This window comes from Camelus dromedarius, chromosome 14 (assembly GCF_036321535.1).
Source record: "Camelus dromedarius isolate mCamDro1 chromosome 14, mCamDro1.pat, whole genome shotgun sequence".
In the NCBI taxonomy this organism is placed as follows: Eukaryota; Metazoa; Chordata; class Mammalia; order Artiodactyla; family Camelidae; genus Camelus; species Camelus dromedarius.
The window spans coordinates 37415902-37440698 of NC_087449.1; the positions used below are offsets into that span (position 1 = coordinate 37415902).

The 24797-nt window shown below is 40.3% G+C and overlaps 1 protein-coding gene across 2 annotated transcripts in view; it reads left to right on the forward strand.

The window, feature by feature from the left end:
• Positions 1-3040: 3040 nt before the first annotated feature.
• The window catches only part of EFCAB14 (EF-hand calcium binding domain 14), a 37429-nt gene continuing 15672 nt past the window's right edge, over positions 3041-24797 (forward strand). For both annotated transcript variants that reach the window (XM_010984706.3, XM_031465061.2), the window contains exons 1-5: positions 3041-4203; positions 5673-5821; positions 11420-11565; positions 20742-20840; positions 23937-24047. In XM_010984706.3, the coding sequence (XP_010983008.1) occupies positions 4022-4203; positions 5673-5821; positions 11420-11565; positions 20742-20840; positions 23937-24047 (687 nt within the window). In that variant the 5' untranslated portion in view covers positions 3041-4021. The remainder of the gene's footprint in view (positions 4204-5672; positions 5822-11419; positions 11566-20741; positions 20841-23936; positions 24048-24797) is intronic.

The following is a 24797-nucleotide window of genomic DNA, read 5'->3' on the forward strand; positions in this document are numbered from 1 at the left end:
CTGCAGACAAAGGCCCCAGGCAGCAGACTCCACTCACATGGCTTGGGCACCAGTACAGAACTCAGGCTTCAGAGGTTCAGATCCAGATTCAAGCCCCAATATCTGCCACTGATGGGCTGTGTGTCCGTGGGCAAGCCTACTGCAATCTCTGAGCATCAATTTCCTTCTCAGTTAGAGCAGAGATAAGATGCTTGCCTAGCAATGATTAGTTTATTGCAGTGATGATTAACACAAAAATGCCTAATGTCTAAATATTTTTTATCCCCATTTTACAGGCAGGACAGTTGAAGCACCAGGGCTGCCAGGTGACTTACTCAAGGTCATACCACATTTCAGGCAAGTTTTGAACAGGTAATAGGGCTACAGACACAGAGTCATAATAGAAACATCCCCAAATGAAAAGATGGGTCACAACCTTCAGGAGTCCTAGAGTGAGAGGGCACTGTGGGCTTCTCAGTGCAGGAGCCCTCAGTCAGAGAGGGTTGGCTTAATCTCTGGCCTTGAGGGTCCTAGGTCCAAGGGAGGAAGCCAGAGAGGTACCAAGAATTCCTGAGAGAAGAGAAACATCTGGCCAGCAGTTTTCAAAGGATGACTCAGCATCTCATAGGCTGTTTACTTAACACAGGAAAGGGTGTTATCTACAGATCAGTAGACAAACAGGCAGACAGAGGGATCAAATGACAGATCCAGCAGAAATATCCCCTTAGCTGTCAATTCCACTCCTCCAACCCCCCAACCCATGATCCGTCTGCTGACAGTCCTGGGGGAAGTCTCCACCTGCAGAGAGGTCAAAGTCTGGTTGATCAGACATTATTACAACTGGGTGATGCATCCTTGGTCCTGCTTCAATCTCCTGGGTTTCCTCAGCCCCTAATCCCTTGGTGAGCATGCAGCCTCTATAACACAGAAGGGCGGTGAGAACGGCCATCCTGGGCCAGGCTCCCGTCTTGTCTGAGGCTTCTCAGGACCACAGGATGTGTTTGTGAAAAGATTCCTGAAGTCAAGACCTTTTCCTATTCATCCCAGACCTTCGGTGGGGGTTCTAGTGCAGGGTTGTCCAATAAAACTTTCTATAATGATGGACATGTTCTGTTCTGTCCTGCCCAATAGCCACTGGCCCCATATGGTTATGGCCAGTAAGACTGGAGAACTAACTTAAACTTTTAATTTGATTTTAATTAAACTAAATGTAAATTTAAATTGCCATATGTGGCTAGTGGCTACCATATTGGGTAGCACAGCTCTAGAAACAAAAGGAGACAAAAACCAAAGTAAGTGCATCATGTTTAGGGCTTCAGAAGCACTTTCCCAAGCATCTTCTCATTTGTCTGTCCTGTGAAATAGATGTTAATACTCATTTTGCAGAGGGGAAAACTGAAGCTCAGAGAATTTAAATAGTTTTCATGCTCACAAAGCTAGTAAATATTAGAAACATGATTTAATCCCAGATTTCTTGATTCCAAAACTCCACTCATTCTTCTATATAACTCTGCCCACTTATGTGTGCAATATATATAATCATTTATCTCTGGGCTAGTCACATGAAAATAAATAAGAGATGGGCCCAGACTTTGGGTGGGTATCCCTATCTATACAAAGACAGCATGGTTGCCACAATAAGAATGTGGGTATAGTTCAAAGCACTTTGCTTTAAATACCATCTACATCTGCTGACTCTCAGATGTCTATTTCAGGCCTCAACCTCTACTCAGAACTCCAAACAGATATAACCAGACAGCCCATTTAAATATTGAATTGGCTTCTCAAGCTTACCCCGAACCTGGGCTCTTCCCCATCTCAGTGTCAACAATTCCTTTTCTCCCGGCTGTTCCACACTAAGAACCTGGAGTCATCTATTATTCGTCTTTTTTTTTTTTTTTTGCACTCCTTCTATGTAAACCATCAGCAAATATTGTTAGCTCTATCTTCAAGAAGTATCCAGAATGCTCACCATCCCCACTACTGCCATCATCTTTATTCGTCCCTCACTCTCCCCCAATTCTCTTTTCCACACAGTAGCCAGAGTGATCTTTTAAAAATCTAAGCCAGAGCTTAAAGCACCAATGGTTTCTGAGTCCACACAGTGGTCTGTAGGCCCTACAAGATCTGGGCCCTGAGGCTCGTCTGACCTGGTTTCCTACCCTCTCCTCTTGCTCGTCAGGTCCAGCCACACCAGGTCTTCTGAGTCCTTCCTCGTAGCCATTGCACAACTCGTGCCCTCGCTGCCTCCCAGTCTCTAATCAAAGGTCCCCTTGTCACAGAGGCACTCCTTGTTCCCTTATCATGTTTCATTTTTCCTCATAATATTTATCACCTCCTGACATTTAATATATTGTTGCTCTCCTCCCACTCGAGTATAAGCTGCAGGAATAGGGTTGGCAGATGAAACACTGGACACCCAGTTAAATTTGAAATTCAGATTAAAAAGGATTAACTTTTCACTATGAAGATGTCGCAGATGCTGCATGGGATATACTTACCCAAAAAAAATCCTTCTTTATCTGAAATTCAAACTTTACTAGGTGTCTTGTATTTTTATTTGCTAAATCTGGCAACCCTACACAGGGAGGCGGGGACAATGATTATTTTGTTCATTGCATTTTCAGCGGTAGAACTGCTCCTGACAAGTAGTAAGTTCTCAGTAAATATTTATCGAATGAATGAACGAATAGATCATTAATCTATAACATGCCTAAATCTTTAATAAGCATTTTGCGAGTCAGAGGGTTGCGAGTCAGAGGCTGGATAAGTCCATTTCACAACTGGGGGCCCGGGCGGCTGATGAACTTCCCAAGCAGGACAAGTAGCTGGGAACTTTGCCTGGCCCATCCCTACTTCGGCAACAAAACTCGCCCCGCCTTGGGTGAGCGACTCTTCCCAGGGAGCCCTCCAGAGGGCGGGGCCTCCTCAACGGGCAGGCGGGACCCCGCCCTCGCTGAAGCCTGGGTCCTTTAACGCCCCGCCTCCCCTGGCGCCCGGGTGTGACGTCACCCGAGTGCGGCCAATGGGGGCGCGTCTTACTGACAGGCGGTGCCGGCAGCCGCTGCCAAAGGGGAAGTGAGCTGGGGCTGGAGCGATGGCCCGGGTCTGGAGTCCGCGGCAGCCGCCGCCGCCGCCGCCGCCGCCAGCAAGTCCGGAGCAGCCGCGGCCGCAGCTGGAGCGGGGGCCAGAGTCGCGGCTGGAGTGGACGCGGCGCGTGTGAGTTGCCGAGAGTCGCCCGTGGCAGAACACCTCAAACTCTGGGCCGGAGCGCTTCAGGTGGGCTGAGCCGCTGTCGCCCCTCCTCGCCGCGCCCCCAGGCCCAGACAGCAGGGCTGGGGTCTCCCCTGGCGCGGGACTGGCTCCTCTCAGGCCGAGCCCTCCGAGCAGGGCTCTGGGTCTTCCTCGGTATCTGGCTCCCTTCAAACTCAGGCCAGAGGCCGGAGGCCGGTGATCATCTCGACCCGGGCATTTTCTGTGTAGGGGTTGTAGCGTCTGGGAGACCCCTCCTGCTGCCGAATTCCCAGCTAAGGCACGCTCCCACTGTCTCGCTCTGTACCTCCTCATCTCCTCACATTCAAGAACAAGTTTCTTTTCCTTCTCCATTGGAAATCCTGCCCCGGAAGTCCAAAACACCCATCTGGGTGTCCTTCCCCAACCTCTGGAGCACCCTCAGAAATATTTTATACTTACCAGGGCTGAGAATCTCTCATTCTTGCTTTGGGAGACAAAGGCTGCCCCCACAACCCCTACACTCAACTAACTGACACCTCATGCCCAGAGCATTATCCATTTGGATCACCAGCTCCCTGGCCAACTTTATGTGACTTCCCCTACCCATCTGAGTTCCAGTTTCCTCTGGGCTCCAGTCTCCAAACCCCAGCGAATCTGGTCAGTCCCACCCCTGGGTGGGAGTGACCAGAGGGGCTCCGGCCCAGTATTCCCCACCCTGGAAGGCAGCTCCAAGGCAGCGAGAGAACTGGGTGTTGGGTACGAACCTGGCAGCTCAGGAGTGGGTGCTCCACTCACCCCACACAAGAAGATGAAAAAGCGCAAAGAGCTCAATGCATTGATCGGCTTGGCTGGGGACAGCCGGAGAAAGAAGCCCAAGAAAGGCTCAGGCCACCGCCTGCTTCGCACTGAGCCTCCGGACTCAGACTCTGAGTCCAGCTCCGAGGAGGAAGAGGAATTCGGTGTAACTGGAAGTCGCTCTCGCTTTGTCAAGTGAGTAATGCAGTACTGAGGGGTGAGATGGAGAAAAGGCACCTCCTTGCACTACCAAGGGGAGATGAAGGGGAAGGATAAGGAAGTTCTCAGGAGGAAAAAAAGCTTATGGACCTTGAAAGGCACAGAAGGAGAAAATATGTGAGAGATAGGATTGAGCTCAGGTTCTGAACGAAAGATAAGTTGGAGATCTGTCTCTAAGTGTACAAAGAAGAGCCCTTAGTCTAGGATGAAAGTGTGGACTGAAGGAATGTGCCAAGAGACCAGAGAGACCAAGGTGGGAGTAGCAAAGAAGCTAAGAATAGGGACATAGGAACAGAGAAACTTCGGGACTAGGCCTTTTTTTAAGGGTAGGAGAGACAGGAACCTTAAGACTGCAAATTATTTTTTGTACTCTTCATGACTCTGAATCTTGGTGATGGAGGAATATGGTGAGGGACACACTGTAGAAAGAATGAGCCTTGAGAGTAGTGGAGGATGGGGGACAAAAAGAAGAGGCAACTTTTCCCAAACCATTTTTAGATGGTGCAGCCACTAGACAAATCCAGTAGTGAGCACGAGGGCATTGGAAATCAGCCATTAGGGTGGGAAAGGGCTGGAGGCAACTTTGAAAGTGCCCTTAGACTGTCTCAGGGAGCACACTGAAAGAAAAGAGTATTCTGCCAAGGATGTGGAAGCAAGAGCTAAGCAGAAGGTTGGGATTCTAAAAGATATTGAATCTTTTGTCTGAGGTTGGTTTGTTTGCTTGTTAAGAATATCCTTTTATTTTGTTAAAGGAAGAGTTTTGTTTCTAGTGAGCTTTGCCAGATGAGGTAGTTCAGGGAAATCCTAGGTCTGGGTTGTGAAGATCTAATGAAGTGGAAGAGTTAACTGGAATAGTTACCCTGTTGGGTTAGTTTAGACCTTGAGTGCTGGTTGAAGTTTGGTGTGAAATCTAACCCTTTTCTATGTTTCCTTACTTCTGAGCCAATAAACTAGGGTGCACCAGGTGTCCACTTAAACCTACCATTCTAATTTTTTCATTCCATTTGTAGTAAAACTTGCTCAAAAGTTTATAAAGTTTCAGTAAACTAAAACAGGGTCCTTTAAGAAAGAGAAATAGATAAATGAATTACAGTACAGTGATGGAATAGCAGAGAAGCTCGGTCTTTACACTTTGCTAACCTGAGCTTGTTTCCAAAGACTGGGATTGATGATGATGGCCCTGAGCTACAGTGACCACAGGTGCTTCCTCTAGCTCACAGGAACTCCCTCTGTTTCACTTGAAGTTTGTAACCTTTGTCCCCAGTAGATGAACTCTTCATAGGTCATATTATTTAGTCATTTTCAACCTACTGTTCAGATTTAAGTTCCTTGGTAAATTAACTTAGGGAAGATAATTGTGTGGTGACACGCAATGAATGCTGTTTCAAACAAAGCTGTATTCATAATCACCTTTGTACTCTGATTGAATTTGTTCTTATGATCAGGGGAGACTATTTACGATGCTGCAAGATCTGTTATCCCCTCTGTGCTTTTGTCATCCTTGCCGCCTGTGTCGTGGCCTGCGTTGGTTTGGTGTGGATGCAAGTTGCTCTGAAGGAGGATCTGGATGCCCTCAAGGAAAAATTTAGAACAAGTAAGTGGTTATCCTTTTCGGAGTATAATTTTGGACTCTTTTCCAAGTTCTAGGGCAAAGTGAACCACACTGAATTAAGAGTTTTGCCCACTCTGATGAAGCAGTTATATATTCCTTTCAGCATTTTTATACTCTTTCTTACCTGTCAGCTTGAATGCAGTAACAGTTACTGGTTTTTAAAGACACAAAGAAAAAACAGTGCTTACGCACCATGAGAACAGAGAGCATCTGAAATAATGGCATTGTAGTCAGTGCTTAGAGTGCAGAAGGGAAGGGCTAAGGTCTGGGAGTCTAGAACCTCGGTTAACCTCCACCTGTTGCCACTGTATATTTCTTAACCATAGACTGGCAATAGCAGCACTGGGCTGTTTCCTTCCTCCTCACAGAATCATTTAAGAAAGAATGTGGGAGTGTCTTTAGACAGTTTCCTCCTTAAGAAAAACCTATAGAAACATAGGACTGATAACAATAGCCAGCCTGTACGGAGTGCTTACTGTGTGCCAAGTCACAAATAAATATTTGTCTCACGAGTGAGTTTTTGAGTTCGAGACTTTTTTTTAAGTTGAGAGTTTTGTGTATTCTAAATTGTCAAGTTGTATTTTACACATCCAAAGTACTTTTCTGAAAGGTGTGTTTGCATAGTAGCTTCAACCAGTTTTAACCTAAAGATCTTTCTTTAGCAGCACTGGGATCCTTAGTTCTAGGTTTCAAGGGTTAATTTTCTAAGCTAAGGAACTAGTTGCAAGTTAATGACAAATACCCTAACTGCAGCAGCATGAACATACCAGGAAGCTGACCGCCAGGCTTTCTCAAGGTCATAAAGAAATCCGGCCCCAGAAGTAGAATTCGAGTTGTTTCCTTACTTCCTATCTTAAGCCTTAGGAGATCACAACATCAAGCTTTCCTGCACCCCAGCTTCTCTTGTTGCTTGCAGTTATTTAAGTTCCAAACCCGACCTAGGGACAGCTAAGCCTTCATTAATATGTTAATGATGTTCTTAGTGTTGTTGCTTAAAAAAAAAAAATATTGAGATACTAACTTTGGTTTTCTTCTGATCTTCTGATTCAGGGAATGGTAGTGGGTAGGCCACAGTTCTCTGCCAGGATCACCCTGACCTGTATGTTTTATCAGCTGGTGGGATCAGAGTACAGTGTAAGAATAAATGAGATTTGTACTCTATTTATTTTTCTTCCTTAATGAGTTGTCCTTAACCGTATTGCAAGGTGTTTTTAAGGCCAGTGTTTTCTTAGTAAGTAGTAATCCTAACTTGGGAATGAGGTTTTGAGAAGCACTGTTGAACTATAAATAACCACTGACAACACCTTCTGTGTCATCTTCTCTCTGTAACTAATTGGGCCTCCTGTGTTTGTGCTACAGCTTGTTTGTTTGGGTCACATATAGCAATTATTTATTTATACATTTCAAAACGCTGCTCAGATCTGCCTTCCAGGGATCCATTTCTCTGACTGCTCTGTGCCTGTGTTTTCAGGACACCAGTGTAATTTATACCTTAGCTGAGCTTTTCATTTTTAGGAAATTTCTTTGTTTAGAAATACATATTTGAAGTATACACATGTAATAGACCTGGCAGTCAGTCAGTCAACAAATATTTATTGAACACTTGTTAATAACAATCCCTGGAAATAGTATATTCAGGAGATGCCAGGAGTTGTACCCTGGACCGTGAGACCTGCTTTCTACCACTGAGCAGCCTTCCCCTCAGGGACTCTGACTTCATTTGTCAGCCAGCTGGACGAGGCAGCTTCAGAGTTGTCAGCCCAGCTGCTCTGTGGGCTTTGGTTTGCTACAGTAGAAACGTCAGCACCTGTAATCTGTAATGTCTAAAGCACAACATGCTGAGGGAGCTTAGAGGTTGGGGCCTGGAGCGTATGTCAGTCAGTAGACTGAACCATTATGGCCACTTAGCAAGAGTTTTTTTTGTGAAAACCGTTCTCTTGGCTAAATGAGGTTAATCTTGTTAAACTTAAATAAACTTTCTTTGAATTATGTTTCTACTTTAAATATATTTCAATAAGTTTATTTTTATTTCTTGTTTTTTCAAGAGGAGAGTGGAAATAAGACTACCTGCTGGCCTGGCTGAAATACCCTTTTGAAAAGTTCAGAGCCCCTTGTTCTTTATCTCAATAAATTTTCCAAGACACTTGTGAGGAAAGGAGGCAGGATTGCTGAAATATCTGAAACAGAAAGCAAGGCAGATAGACTTAGTATTTTCTCCTGGTGGCCAAGGAGGAACTTGATTCTTAAACTAAAAGTACTGGCTGGTCTTGAAACTCTTCACTCAGTATTCTTTTTCCAGAACCAGGTACTTCAAAAGACCTCCACAGTCATTCTAAGGAAGATTCTATTCCCATCTATCCCTCTCTATCACTCAAGGCTAGAGTGAGGGAAAAGGATTTGTTAGGAAAGGACAGTATTGATAAGTCAGACACCTCCTTTTCTGGTCACCGAGGCAGAGCAGCAGTTAAGTCATTTAGTACAGAACTTAAAAATGGTCTTGTGCTAATGAGGGCAGAGGATATAAGCATCTGTGACAGCTGACTTGTACTAGGAAGTATACTGGTTGTAGAAACAGAAGATTTGACTGTTGAATCCTGACTTGCTCATTACTAGCTATAAAACAAAGACAGGTCACTTATTCTTTCTGAGCTTTCTTTTCCCATCCATAAAACATGTATGTAGGGGTGGGTAACGTCTCAGTGGTAGACCACACGCTTAGCATGCTTGAGGTCCTAGCTTCAATCCCCAGTGCCTCTATTAAAAACAAAAAACAAAAACATGTATATATTTGTGCTACTACCACAATGTCTATCACAGGGTATAGTAATTCTGGGGCAACGCCTCACTCCCCACCATACTGAGAGCTTCAGGGTCTTTTGTTTGTACTAGTGCAAAGTACAGGGCTGGGCACACAGGGGCTCAATACAAGGTAAGTAAGTACATGAAAGTTTATTGCAAACTATAAATACATATAAAATATGACTGTGAGCATTATATATTTTATCTGAAAAGTATGTGCAGAAATCTCTATTTCCTGATCTTGAAGATTAGGAAAAGAGCTAAGTAAGTTCTTTTGAGTATTACTACACTAAATTTTAAATGAGCTGCTTTCCATGAGTTGAAAGAACATGAATTAGTAATCATAAGTTGTTTGTTTACTACACTGCCTTCCATTTATTTAATCAGAGTCCCTTTGCTTTTCTCTTCTAAAAAATCACAGATCAGGTAATGAATATAATGTCTTCTTGGCTCATACAGTCCTCAGGATCCAGACTTTTTTCAGGGCTTGTCAGATTTGTATGTTTATTAGTTAATAATTTTAATCCAACTTATCTATATGTTTGTCTTACTTCCTCTTCTAGTTACTTCATATAGATTGCAGGAAAGAGAGACTCTCCCTCCTCCCACCCCACCTTAGGATGTTTGACCATCTGAGAATGGCAGGCATGCATAGAATAAGTTTTTCTTTATAACCTAACTGAGTATGTGTACAAAATTCAGTGAAATGCTAAGTACTACATTAATTTAGACTGGCTAGTAAAATATTCTTACTACCAGAGATAGATGAATTCTTGCAAACTGTGTATAAATCAAATGTTACATTAAAAGCACTTAGCAAAGTCTACTATTTATTAAAAAAAAAATCCTTGGCACATATTTTGGAAATGTGAATAATATATCTAATTTCTTTTAATAATTCTGAATTTTCAGATAGTGAGTTTGCTTACAGTGAGGATACCCCCCCCCCCCCAGTTTTTATGAGGATCTTTTTGTTGTTGAATTTGTTTATTGTTGAGTTTTCTTTGTTTACCTTAATAGGATAACATTAACTCCACTCCATACCCTACAATGATTTCACTGGACAAGCAGTTGAGTGCTTCGGTGTACCTGGGACTGCTGGGCCCTGGGAATACATGACCAAATAAGACTTGGTCCTTGTCCTCAGGCAGCTGTCTGTCAGTCTGCGGAGGAGACAAACAAGTAGATAATTGCAGCACAGATGTGTTATATGCTTGGCAGGATTTGGAGTGGTAAAGAGGTAATGATGGTCCAAGTTTGGGGCCAGCTGTTTGTGCTGAATCTTGAAAGGAATTAACTAGGATAAGGCAACAGAAATGAAGAAGGGGCAAGCCAAGGGCACCTAGGCAGGAAAAAATAGTGTGTGCAAAGTCACTGAGGCTTAAAGAGGTTGGTGTGTCAGGAAAATCAGCTTAACTAGGAAGTAGTTTGAAGTGGTAGCTAAAGTGATGAGAAATACTGTTGGGAGGTAAGCAAAGGCCAGATGTATTCAGTCAGTAATACTGAGTGCCTGAAATGTGCCAGGTGTATTCTAATGCTGACCATACAGAAACGAACAGAAAAAGTCTTGGAGCTTATATTTTAGTAATTGTTTTATATCTGTCCTTTATGCAAGTTTTTGGTTTTAAAGAAGCACGTACTAGCTATCAGGCAGTCTGTGGCTTTAAAAGGAAGATGCAGGTTTTATTCTGGAGGACCAGCCATTATCAATATTTTATTTTCCATGAAAAGGAAAAAATATTCTGTGAAGAAAGAAAAGAAAGCACTCTTTCAGGCCTCTGCCTTCAGACTGGCAAATCTCTAAACCATCCAGGAGATGTTTCCCAAAAGAAAGGCCAAATAATACCCCATATTACGTGTAACATTTTCCTTTATCTTATTATTTCACTTTGAGCTTTTGGGTTGATTTAAGATTTAAGAAAACACTATTTGCTATTTATGAAAAAGATTTAAAATCTTAATTCTCATAGAAGTTCTTGAAAGGTGGTAAGAACCTGTCTTGCATTTGACCAATTTAAGATAGGAAAAAAAAGATTTCAACATTTAGAGATATAATTTACGATGTCACCTTGAGCATTAATGGAGTAAGCTTTATAAAGCTTCATTGAACAATCCCAAATCTCCTGAATTGAGCTGGTCAGTACTTAACCACTTATTTATCATTTATTGTATGCCTGGCCAGCTGTGTGTAGTGCTTTGCAGCCATTTTTCACTAAAAATATACTTTGTGGGGAGGGTATATCTCAGTGGTAGAGTGCATGCTTAGCATGCACGAGGTCCTTCATTCAATCCCCAGTACCTCCATTTAAAATAAAAATTAAAATTAATAAATAAATAAACTTAATAATCTCCCCCCATTAAAGAAAAAGAAAAAGAAAATATACTTCACAGGAAGGTGAGAATTATCTCTGTATTACCGATGAGGAAACTGAGCTCAAAGAATTTGAGTAATTTGCTCAAGATCACAGTAAGTTACAGAGTTGAAATTCAAATCCAACTCTTCCTGCTGATGTTGTGTGTTATCATTTTCAGCCACCTGACTTTTAAAAGCTATATTGCCAGTAATAAAATAACCCCAGTTAAAATGGAGCTTTAGTGTTAAAGATCAACATTTACATAAATAAAAGAACAATAAAGTTGATAGGTATGAATTCTGTCAATATCCTCCCAGAATTATCTATTATTAATCTATCTTCTTTCCTGCTGTATGCTAATTTTTGCATCTTGGAGCCAGGAGAGAACTTAATGGCTATTGATGATTGTTCTTATTTTTGCTTTTAGTGGAATCTAATCAGAAAAGTTCATTCCAAGAAATTCCCAAACTTAATGAAGAACTACTCAGCAAACAAAAACAACTTGAGAAGATTGAATCTGGAGAGCTGGGCTTGAACAAAGTCTGGATAAACATCACGGAAATGAATAAGCAGGTAGCAAAAGTGTGATTTTTATTTCTGTGTAAGCTATAAATGTTTCATTTTGTTTAGTATACATCTGTAAATATAATGAACTCTCTTCAAATTGTTTTACTTTTTGATACAGTGTTTTGCATACTATGACCCAACACATTAAAGTCAGGTAATAGTTAGGCATTTACCAAATATTAAAATGTTAACCTGTTCTGCAAAAGAACAGAGTTTTACTAAGTAGAGCAGTTTAGAGGAAGTTAGACATTTTTGAGTCAGCTTTTTCTAAGGAGCAGTGAAGGTATTAAATTTAAAAGCAGTATCATCTAACCCCTGAGAGAATTGGATAGCTTATTTATTAGTTAATGAGAGCTTATTTTGTTTAATAGAGTTTACAAACTTAGAGACGCAGCCTTGGGGTGTAGTGCTACCTGCTATACTAAAACAAAGCTGGAAACTATCAGCAGCTAATGAAGATTATTCTAGAATGGCATAGGAAGAAGTGGCAGAGGTAGTTAAATACCTTGACCAGAAAAGCAGGCCTAGAGCCAAAACCTTCCAGTCCCTAAATTGGCCATATCTCACATTGATTCCAAAAGAGAGACTTTGCCAGAGGAAAAGAGAATATTCTAACAGTGTTGATGGAGTATCTCGTATGTATAAGGTGCTACAGTTGCCACTTGATAACTATAGCCCCATGTCCTCAGTTTCAGTGGTTTAGTTAAGAAAGACATGTGCATTGAAAAGAAAATTCAAGTACCAAGTGAATGGTACACCCACACAGTGCCTAAAAATAGATGTCACCCCTGTTGTGGCTAAGAGGATATTCTGTTCTTCAAAGTGGAGTCACAGATTCAGAGTCAGCTAGTGGCAGGGAGCTAGCAATGTGCTAGGATAAAGTGCTTGCCAGTGTTTTTGAAGCTACCCTCTCCTTTCAGCTGTAGTTTTGGGAGTAGGGGCAGTTCAGTACTTACAGAGGTCAATGGCCTGGAGCAGTGGCTTTCAGATTTTTGTCTGGAACCTACAGTAAAAAATGTTTTACATCATTACCTGGTAAACACATACATACGTGTATGTAACTGAAATAAAAGATTCTGAGAACAATCACTTGCCCTTAATATTATGCTGCTTTATGATTTTTTTTATTCATTTCTCTTTCATTTTTAAAAATTATTCATGAAATAATCGATGGGTTGCAACACCTAGTATTTACTAGTTATCATTTATCCTTAGACCCTCAGTTATAAGAGGAAAGCAGGTACTCCTTTTTTACAAGAAGAATAAAGTAAATTGTGGCCTTGCTTGTTTTCACAAAGCTGTTGAGCCGTTTGGCCAGAGTCCATCAAGTGAAAGTAAACCACTCATGAAGTACTGAGAGATAGTTAGCATCTCTCTGGGGCAAACTGTGGATTCTTTCTAGTAACCAGTCATGGAGTTTACCATTGAGGCATCAATTATGGAAGGTTATATATTGTATTCTGAGCTTTGAGCATGATGATGGTGATGACGGCACTTAAGATAATGGCCACTCATTCAGTGCTTTCCTTATGCAGGCCTCTGTCAGATATACTGAGGATGAGATCTCCTTTTTTTATAGCTCTATGCAGTATGAGGTGCTGTCTCCATTTTACAGATAAGAAAACTGAGGCTCAGAGAGGTAAAGTAGTTTGCCAAAGGTCACACAGCTGTGTGTTAGTGCTAATAAAATATTCAGGTTGTAGGAGCCTGTTTTTTTCCCGTTTTCCATTCTACCTTCTGTCTTTGTGTCTTCTAAAGGATGCAATAGGTGCTTAGTAGATAAAGCTGAAAGGATGTGAAGGCAAGTCCCTACCAGGGCTCATAGTCATTCATCACTGTTGATTGTTTTAATAACTTTTTTACTTACTATTTAAAGAACTCTTAATTTTAAACCCAAAGCAACATATCAGACTTTATAGTATAAAATTGTCTAATAAGCAAATGGTCTACAGTAGCTATTTTTAATTTCGCTAATGAAAAGTCAGGTAATATGCATGGAAGTCATGACTCATCTTTTGGCTGGAGTGTGGGTTTTTTTGGGGTTTTTTTCCTTAATGGTTTGTATGTAATTTAACTTTTTAGACTGTTTGAGTTGCAATGTGTGACTTTTAGAGATAAGTTCTATAATGTGTGAATCCAATGTGATGTTCCAGAATGTGTCTAACAGAGACCAGAGCAGTCCCAGATAGCAATAATGGGAGAATGCCCCTTGTCTCTCTATTTTGGTTACACATGTAGCTTTGCTGTAGTTTTCCATAGATTTTGGCATTATTCCACTCGAGAGGAATGTTGAAAGGTCTGTAGTTCATGGGACTGTAGCTGAGTCCTGATTACCAGTGTGTGGTCTAGCTCTTATAAGTGAGTAAGAAGTCCTAGGTGTTGTTTGGTAATTGGAGAGTTAATGGTCAGCTCTCCAGAGCATACTCTTTCGGTGAGGGAGCTGATACCCTTGGCCTAGAGTGTTCAGGGCACGGGGAGAAATGGAACATCACCTCACCTTACATTGCATTGGCTTTCAGCTGCTTCTCTGGTTTTAGGTGAAACGGTAGCTGCCAGCCAGCCACACTGGCCATTTGTGAGGCCATTACCATTTTTAAGATACTATTCCTGACTAGCATCAAGTTCTGCCACAGTCTCAGGATAATGCAGTACCTGGGAGAATAGTTTCTACCAGATCGTTCCACCCAGAACACAGCTTTTTATTCCTTTAAGATCTGACCAGTTGTCAGTGTTCCCTCAGGTGGAAAATCATATACTTGCTTATCAAGTTGGTGTAGAGTCAGTTGTGTACGTGCTTTGGGGCACTGAGTAAAACACACCTGGAAGATCCCTTCTGAGTACTTTATGATTGAGCATGTTAAGATTGTCTTGGAAGGCCCAGAGAAGAAAGGCAGCCAAGGAAGTCTGTCACACCCCTTCCAAAGTTTTGTGATTTCTTTTTCCTTTATGTATATTTCTTTCCCATCTATTTTTTGGGGGGTGTGGGGATTAGGTTTATTTATTTATTTTATTTATTTTTTAATGGAGGTACTTGGGATTCAACCCAGTACCTCATGCATGCTAAGCGCGCACTCTACCACTGAGCTATGCTCTCCACCCCCTCCCATTTTTGTCTTTAAAATTTCATGAGTAGTATGTGAATGTATTCTTATATGAGATTTAAATAGTTAAATATAGAACTTTCATGAAGATACCCCTTCACCCCCATCTCTGTACGTGCTCCATCACACACAAACATACACATACACACACACATTCTCTGTCCCCTTAGTTGTTCGCTGTCAGTAGTCTGGGCTGCATTCTTCCATCCCCTTTATATTCACTTACAAAATCATAATAGCTTTTAATATGAATTAGCTTATAGGTTTGTGTGTGTGTGTGCGTGTGCACCTGCATGTGAGTGTAATTAAATGGAGTCACTAGGTATATATTGGTCTACAACTTTGTTCATTCAGTAGGTCTATATCCTTAGTGATAGACATTTACATTGTCTCTAGCATCTTGCTATTACAAGAAAGCAGTGAGTAGTCTTGTATGCACATCTTTATGCACATGAGCAAATCATCTTTTTTAATTTTTTTCTTCCAGTTTTATTGAGATAATATACAGCACTGTATAAATTTAAAGTGTACAGCATAATAATTTTGACTTACATACATCATGAAATGATTATCACAATACATTTAGTGAGTATCCATCATTTCATATAGATATAAAATTAAAGAAATAGAAAAAAATTTTTTTTCTTGTGATGAGAACACTTAGGATTTATTCCCTCTTAACAACTTTCATATATAACATATAGCAGTGTTATTTTTATCATATTGTGCATTACATCCCTAGTACTTATTTATCTTATAATGAGAAGTTTGTACCTTTTGACTTATTTTCCTCCAGTTCCCCCTCTGCTTCCCACCTCAACCTTTGGTAACCATAAATCTAATCTCATAAGTTTGTTTGTTTGTTTTTGATGTATAATTGACCTATAGCACTTATTTCCTGTTACACAACATAGCAGTTTGATATTTCTATACATTTCAAAATGATCACCCCAGTAAGTCTCCTTACTTATGTAACCATACAAAGACATAACGTTAGTTATTGACTGTATTCCCCACATTGTACATTTCATGCCCCTAACTCATTTATTTTGCAACTAGAAGTTTGTACCTTTTAATCTCCCTCACTTAGTTCTTTCCTTCCTTCATCTGCCTCCCCTTTGGCAACCACCTGTCTGTCCTCTATCTGTAACTCTGTTTCTATTTTGTTACATTTATTCGTTTGTTTTTTAGATTCTACACGTAAATGACATCATACAGTATTTCTCTTTCTCTGTCTGACTTAGCATAATACCCTCTGGATCCATTCTTTCTTATGGCTGAAAAATATCCCATCATGTATATGTGTACATATATATATGCACCACATCTTCTTTATCCATTCATCTATTGATGAGCACTAAGATTGCTTCCATATCTTTTCTATTGTAAATAATGCTACAATGAATGTAGGGGTGAGTATATCTTTTTAATTAGTGTTTTCATTTTCTTAAGATAAATACCCAGGAATGGAATTACTGAATTGTATGGTAGTTCTATTTTTTATTTTTTTGAGGAGTCTCCATACTGCTTTCCATAGCAGCTGCACCAGTTTACATTTCCAGCAACAGTGCACAAGGTTTCCCTTTTCTCCACATCCTCACCAGCACTTATTTGCTGTCTTCGATGATAGCCATTCTGACAGGTGTGAGGCGATAGCTCATTGCACTTTTAATTTGTATTTCCCTGATGATTAGTGATGTTGAACATCTTTTCAAAGTACCCGTCTTTGTTGTAAAAAAAAAAAAAGTCTGTTCAGATCCTCTGCCCATTTTTTAATTGAGTTGTTTATTTTTGAGATTTTGAGTTGTATGAGCTCTTTGCATATTTTGGATACTAACCCCTTATCAGATATATCATTTGCAAATATCTTCTTCTATTCAATAGGATCCCTTTTCATTTTGTTGATAGTTTCCTTCACTGTGTAAAAGCATTTCAGTTTGATGAAGTCCCATTTGTTTATTTTTGCTTTTGTTTCTCTTGCCTAAAGGAGACATGTCCAAAAAAATATTACTAAGACCAGTGTCAAAGAGCTTACCACCTGTGTTTTCTTGTAGAATTTTTATGGTTTTTTTATGGTCTTACATTTAAGTCTTTAATCCATTTTGAATTTATTTTTGTGCACAGTGTAAGAGAGTAGTCCAGTTTGATTCTTTTGCATGTAGTTGTCCAGTTTTCCCAGCACCATTTATTGAACAGACTGTCTTTTCCCCATTGTATATTCTTGCCTCCTTTGTCATAGCTTAATTGCCCAAATAAGTGTGGGTTCATTTCTGGGCTCTCTATTCTGTTCCATTGATATATGTGTCTGTTTTTGTACCAGTCCCGTGCTGTTTTGATTACTGTAGCTTTGTAGTGTGGTTTGAAATCAGGGACCTTAATACCTATAGTTTTGTTCTTTCTCAAGATTGTTTTGGCTATTTGGCTATTTTGTGTTTCCCTACAAATTTTAGAATTATTTGGTCTCGTTCTGTGAAAAATGCCATTGGTATTTTAATATGGATTGCATTGAATCTGTAGATTGCCTTGGGTAGTATGGTTGTTTCAACAATATTAATTCTTCCAATTTCCATCTGTGCTGTCTTCAATTTCTTTCATCAATGTCTTACAGTTTTCTGAGTACAGATCTTTTACCTCCTTAGTTAGATTTATTAGGTGTTTTAATCTTTTTAATTGAGCAAGTAATCTTTAGGATAGATTTCTAGACATGAAATTGCCAAATTAAAGAGTATAAACATTTCAAATTTTGACAGATTCTCTTAGATAACCATCTAACAAGTCTTCTCCAATTTACATTTCCATTAACAATGCATGAGAATGCCTGCTTTCTTGTGTGCTCTTCTAACCTCAATATTATTTTTTTTTTTAAGGCATGGGTTAAAACCTTCTTGATGTAATTGCTACTCTTGAGAGGTTTACAGTTTGTTGGGAGTATCTCTGGGGCTGAGGTTTCTCAGTCATTTGATTTTTAAGTGGATAGAGTTGAAATGTTGATTAGTCTGAATATTTTTGAGCATTTATGGAGAATTGCATGTTTACGTGCTTATTAAATTTCATTATTAAAGAGCTAACACTTATTTGGTATTTTGTTTGTATCAGGTACTGTGCTTAGAGCTCTAGGTATGTATATCATTTAATCCTCATAGTCTGTATTAGTTATCTGTTGCTGTGTTACACTTGTCCCAAAACTTAATTTTAATGACTTAAAACAGCAAACACTTATTATCTCACAGTTTCTCTGGGTCAGAAATTTAGAAGTAGCTTAGATGAGTTGTTCTGGCTAGGATCTCTCTAAGGTTGCAACTAAGATATAGGCCAAGGCTGCATCATCTGAAGGCTTGAGTGGGACTGGAGGATCCTTACTCACATGGCTATTGACCGGAGGTCTCAGTTTGCCCCAACATAGGTTTCTCCATGGGGCTGCTTGAGTGTTTTCACAACATGGCAGCTGGCATGCCCAGAGTGAGTGGTCCAAGAGAGAACAGAAAGGAAGACATGGTGCTTTTTTATGACGTGGTTTCCAAAGTTGCCCATTGTCACTTGCACTTTATTCTGTGGACTAAAAGTGAGTCACTAAGCACAGGCCACACTAAGGGAAACAATTAATTTTCAAAATTTCTTGAAAGAAGGACTGTCAAAGAATTTGTGGACATATTTTTAAACCATCACACAGCCCTACAAGATGGTGGTGGTTATACCATTCTACCAGTGAGGAAAATGAGTTCACTACTTATATAGCCTTATTGCCTACATCCCAGCCCCTACCATCCTCTCCGCTTGGGCTAGCCTTCTCAGTGTCCCTCCCAGATACAGTGTTCATTCTTAGCTCATTCATTCTTAGTTCATTCATTCATTCCTTTGGTAAATACTTACCGAATGCCTGTCTTTGCGCCAGGCTTATGGAAAATAAACCAGACATGATCTTTGATGACATGGAGCAGACAGTTAGTGGAAGAGAGAAACCTTAATCAGAAATCAAACACGTAAATAAATCATTGTCACTTTGAGAAATACTATGAAGGAAAAGTATTCCTGGGCCTATTCTTGCTGTTGTTCCCTGCCTATTCCCCGATGCCCCGCTTACCCTTCTAACCTAGAAAGAGTACCTGATTTATTTCTATATATAAAACTCTTACTTCTCTACCAGAGTCTAATTTGAGTCCTACTTCAATGAAGCCTGTCTATTTCAACCTGCACCAATAACTCTTTCTCAGAATTTTATTCAGTGTCACATTTAGTACTAGTTTCTTTAATGTTAACTATCTGCTTTTACCCCTCCACCTACCTCCCTCCTTCCTTCCTCTGTCTCTCCCTCCTCCTCCTCCACTTCCCCTCTCCCTCCCCTTTTCCTTTTTTAACTCTCATATTATGCTCCTGTCCCCAGACCTTCTGTCTATTCTTCAAATATGCCAAGCTCTTCCCCACACTGGGACCTTTGCCCTAGCAGTTCCCTCTGCCCTGAAGTGTACTTCTTTTGATCTCTGTCTGGTTGATTCCTTATTATTTAGATCTCAGTTTAAATTTCATCTCCTTTTCAAGGCCTTCTCTGACAGTCCAGTCTAAAGTAACTACCCAGTCACTCATCAAATTGCCTTATTTTAATTTTCTTCTAGTGCCTCCTATTTTTTTTCTCACATAAAATTGTCTGTCTCTTTGCACTAAAATGTAAGTACCAAAAGATCACTAACATCTGTACTGTTCACCACTGATGTAAACTTGGGCTCAGTAAATATTTGTTGTAGGAATGAATGAATGGCTGACTGTATAAAAGAAAATGGTCTGACTCCCCTGAACACAGCCCCCATAGAAGGAGAGGTCGAAGAGTTCCCGGGCTCCTCACTGCACTCCCTTGTTCAGAGCACGTGCCACTCACTCCAGGAGCTGTTTAAATTCTATGCATAGTACCCATTACTATCTAATACTTTTCTTCTTTGTTTTTCTCTCCACTTCCTGCTATCATGGAAGCTCCATGAAAGCAAAATCTCACAGTCCTGTTTGCCAGTTTCTCCACAGTGCAGGCCACAGAGAAGGTGCCAAACACTTGTTGAAGAAAAGAATAGGGTATCGGCTTTACTTCATCTTATATCCGTCTGATGCCTTCCCCAGGGTTAGGTGTGTAACAAGTGCCCAGAAACTTTCGTGGTTACCCTATGAGGCCACTCTGAATATAACTGCTATTGGTAGATCTGTGTCCTCATCCTCATCCCATCCTTGGGGTGGGAAAGGGGTGTGGAACTAAGTTTGCAGCCACATTGTAGGTTGTTAGAATATGATCTCTGCAGCCTGAAATTGAGTATTATACAGGTTCCCCCAGTCCCCATTCAAGAGAGAAGTCCAGCTATTTAGAATTCTACCCCTAAAGAGCAGAAGGGAAGATACATTTTATTTTGATTCAATTCCTATTTTAATACGTTCAGTATATCAGTCAGCCAGCAAGTCAGTAGGTATTTATTGAGCCCCTTCAGGGTACAAAGTAGTGCTTTGGTTGAGCTATTGAGTTTGAAATATTAATCACATTGTTAAACCAAAACTAAATCCCCAAGTAGTTGAAAGTGCCATTCAGGTTGTCAGGGTTCAGTTCCTGTCGACTGTATTTTGTGATGATGGGCTTTTACTTTGTAATATATGTTCCCACTTGGGTAGGAACAGAAGTTCAGTAAATAACTGAGGTGGTATTTTTTACCAAAATGAAATCTTTCAGAGTTCCTTGATCATTAGCTCTCTTCCTGTTCAGTTGTTGAAGGATTGTATTGTAATCACTGCATCTTTTGGGTCATTTAAGATTTGGGGATCTTGTTGCTGCCAGGAGTGGGGTAAAGAATAATACCTGCCTTCCCCTCTTTGGCACTGCTGTTTAAATTGGGCAGGGAAAGGAGGGGTGTTAGTGCCACCTTCCAGATCTCAGGTCTATCCAGGGGACTCTGTGGCGTTCTTCTGGGCCTGGGAACTGACAGGGTGGAATGCCTGGGTCACAGGATCACACGACATCCAAATGTGCCTCAGCGTCATCACCACCTGTAGAGTGTGTGAAGGAAGCATCACTACAAATGCCGTTTTCATTGTTTGTTACTCTTTGCCTTTCAGATTTCTCTGCTGACTTCTGCAGTAAACCACCTCAAAGCCAATGTCAAGTCAGCTGCAGACCTAATTAGCCTGCCTGCCACTGTAGAGGGACTTCAGAAGGTACGTGCTGTGCACTGCGATTAACTTACTGTAATTCTAGCTTCTCACAAATTTTCTCTGAAAGCCTGGCATTTGAAATCAGCTGCTCCAGGACGATAGTCATAGAGCATATTACTGTTCTAAAGAGTTCAGAACTCTCTTTTGGTCTGGTTAGTTTTGCCTTTAATTTGCAGCAGGTGACTTTAGCTGTGGTTTACATAGGTTCACACCTTTTTATTTGTCTCTCCAAGTCTGAGAATTGCTCTGGTAGGACCCTTATGTTAACATATGTGGGTTTGCTCTTCATTACTTGCCTTCTCAGTTCATCATCGACTATGTCTTTATGAGAGCAAACCAACTGTACATGACAGTTGCTCAGATTGCTATTATTTTCCATGGTTGAGAAAGAGGATTTTTGTTTGTTTGTTTTTACTTGTTTGGTTTGTTCTTTTAACAAAAGATAATTTGGGGAAATGCAAAAATTAGAAATTCAGGCTATGGTAAGTGTTGGCAAGGATGTGGAGCAAAGGAAACTGTCACACACTCCTGCTGAGAGTATAAATTGGTGAAAAACATTTTGGAAAACAATATATATTACTTTATAAAGGTAAAGGGATACATCCTCTAAGCTGTTCACTTGTAGGTATTTACCTTAGACTGTAGAGCCTAGGCAAACAATAATTTGAAATTTCTGTTTACTTGATCCCTAGGATTCAAACCTAGAGCAGAAGACAGTGACCACCTAGATGAAAAATATTGAGGAATCTTCAGAGCTGGTGGGGGAGAGTTTATAGGGGATGGGAGGAGAAGAGGGTGCCTAATGGAAACACAAGCAGCATCATCCCCTGCAGCAGGAAGTGGAAGAAGGGATTCTGGGAACCCCAAACACTGGGTATCAAATCTGGGATCTTTGACTTTTAAAAGTTAGTGTGTGATGAGTTTGATTTGATTATACTGCCAGGCTCTATAAACATATAAATTGTTTCCACAAAGGAGTGAGAAATTCCTAAGCCAGAAACAAAACTTGCTATTTTATAGCCACACCACCTGTGTGTGCTCAGTCTCAACAGTCTGCTGTTTGTCCAATATGATCATCCGCTTACAACTTTAAAAAAAAATTCTTTTTGCTGTTGTTCCCAAGGGCCAAATGAGTAAAAGGTAGGCATCTGTAACTTTTAATACAGAAGCAACTCTGGCAGGCTTGCATTTGAAAAAGAAGTTGGTTTATTCTTACATTCATTAATTCAGTAAACATTTGTGGAGCTTCCAGTATGTGCCAGGCACTCTGCAGTTGGATTTTCAGGGTTTTGCTCTAGAGTTCACATGGCTCTGTCAGCTGCTTTCTTTCAAAAAAAAAAAATCTTAAACAAGAGCTTACTATCTTCTTGCATCCTGATGGGCTCATACATCCAGCCAGTGAGGATTCTCTAACAGTAGATATCTGTGACTGTTTGTATCTTCTGTAACAACAGAGCTTGCAGAGATAACATCCCAGCTTAGAGACTTCTACCCAATGTGTCCTCTCTTTGCAAATCTGTGCATTTATAATGTCAGTCACTACTTTCATTACAAGTGGCTCAGTTTTGAAGTGATAGGTCATCTCAGATGCCTATTTTCGGTGTATCTCATGTACTTTTTTTTTTAATGTTGAAAATATTTCCTGATCTCTTAGATTATTGGCTATCAGTATAATAAAGAACACCCTTGGTTAAAAATACTAATGAGACACTATAAAATTATCATTATAGCTTATGAAAGACCAAAACCCACCAAATAGTAACACTTTTTTGGATATTCCCTTAAGACAGGCCTTTCTTAAAAGATAGTTTCTGAATTATATTCCTAAATCCCCAATCCACGTGGGCTACTTAGGCCTAATGAAAGCAAGTAAGCTATTACCCATACCTCATCTACTCAGCAGTTCTGATGGGTTTGTGAAGCAGGAGAATACATGCTGCCAAATGGAATTTTCCCTTCTTCTCTACTGTGCTGGGTTTCCCAAAACCAAAAATGCTTCCACACACTTTTACTCAAAAGTCATCATTTGCTCCTGACACAGTCCACAGTGTTAGCTCCAGCCATCTGCCTACAGGGCTTGCTAGAGGCAGTTTGTGGGAGAACTTTATCTGTGGGTCCCAGATTTATAAACTAGTAGTTTTTTTTCAGGAGAGACTTGGTTTTCCTCTGTGTGTGTGTGTGTGTGTGTGTATGTAGTTTCCTGTTAATTGTGTCAGTATAAGCTACATTGAATTCATAGTTAGAGGATATTTGAAGTAATCCTTCATCAGGTCAGTGTTTAATGTAAAATAAGATCACAATTATGTACCATTGCACTCCCACTAGAATGGCTAACATTGAAAAAACTGAGGATAGCAGTATTGATGAGAAGATAGAGTAACTGGAACTCTCATACACTGCTAGTGGAGATATGAAGTGATATAACCATTTTAGAACCCAGTTTGGTAGTTTTTAAAGTTAAGCATACATCTACCATATGATCAGCCATTTACCTCTTAGGTGTTGTGATGACAAGAAAGCATTTGATGAAGAGAAATGAAAGCATGTACCCTCATAAAGGCTTATACATGAATATTCATAGCAGCTTTATTTGTAATAATCAAATGCTGAAAGCAACCTAAATGCCCATCAACAGGTCAAGAGATAAACTGTGATATGTCCATACAATGGACATGCTGCACGTGCAACATTGCTGAGTAGTAGCTACAACATGAATAAATCTCAGAATAATTATGCTGAGTGGAAGAAACCATGGCAAAAAATTTATATATATACATCCTCACTGGTTCTATTTATATGAAATTCTAGAAAATGCAAACTGATATATATGTAGTGATATATAGTGACAGAAAGTATATCAGTGCTTGCCTGGGAACAGAGAGGGAAGAATTACAAAGTGGTCAGGAGGAAACTTGAGGGTGATGGATGTTTATTATCATGATTGTGGTAATGGATTCACAGGTATGTATATGTCAAAACTTATCAAGTTACATGTTTTAAATGTGTGCAGTTTATTGTATATCAGTTATTTCTTAATAAAGCTGTTAAAAATTTTTTAAAAAGGATAAAGCCCTGACCCTACTACATGTTTCTGTTCAGAGTGTAGCTTCCATTGGCAATACTTTAAACAGCGTCCATCTTGCTGTGGAGGCAATACAGAAAACTGTGGACGAACACAAGAAAACCATGGAGTTACTGCAAAGTGATGTGGTAAGGAAATCTACAAATGCTACAGAAAGTCAGCATACTTCTCCCTACCCTTTTCTGTGTAATCATGTGATGTCAACTTTTCGCTTATCTAAACAGATCCTACTATGCACCTTTTAAAAAGATACAGTAAAGCAGTGTGTATTGATTTTTCTATAGTCTGGAAACTGGAGTAGATAGGATTAAAAGCTGTCTTTTGCAAACGTACTGGAAGAGATACAGTGATGACACCATCCTGAGAGTGAAATGGGTAGGAAGGAAAATGAAAAAGAAGGAAAGGGGAGTGGGGAAGTGTCTTCGTTACTTACTGCTACATAACAAATCACCCCAGAACTTAGTGGCTTAAAACTACAGTTTATTATTTCTCACTGTTCTGTGGATTAGGAATTTGGGCATTCTGTGGAATGATTAGAGGCCAAGCAACGAGGAGCTCTAGAGGATGCAAGACCATCTTGGATGTTCCAGCTTTAGCCAGTCTCCCAGTCGAATGCAGTTGTATGCGTGTGTGACGTCAGCCTGCGGCATGTGGAACAGGAGAACACCCCATCCCGACTGAGCCCAGTCAGCCCACAGAGTCATGAGAAACAATAAATTGTTGCTTTCAGCCACTGAGTTTTGGGATGATTTGTTATGCAGCAACAGATTTCTGAGACAGAAGCAAACCCCTGCAGTGCTCAGGAATTGTTTTCAGTCGTCTCTTAATGCTGTGCAAATGTAAGCTGTCTGTAGTCATTCAGAGGCCTTAATTAATCT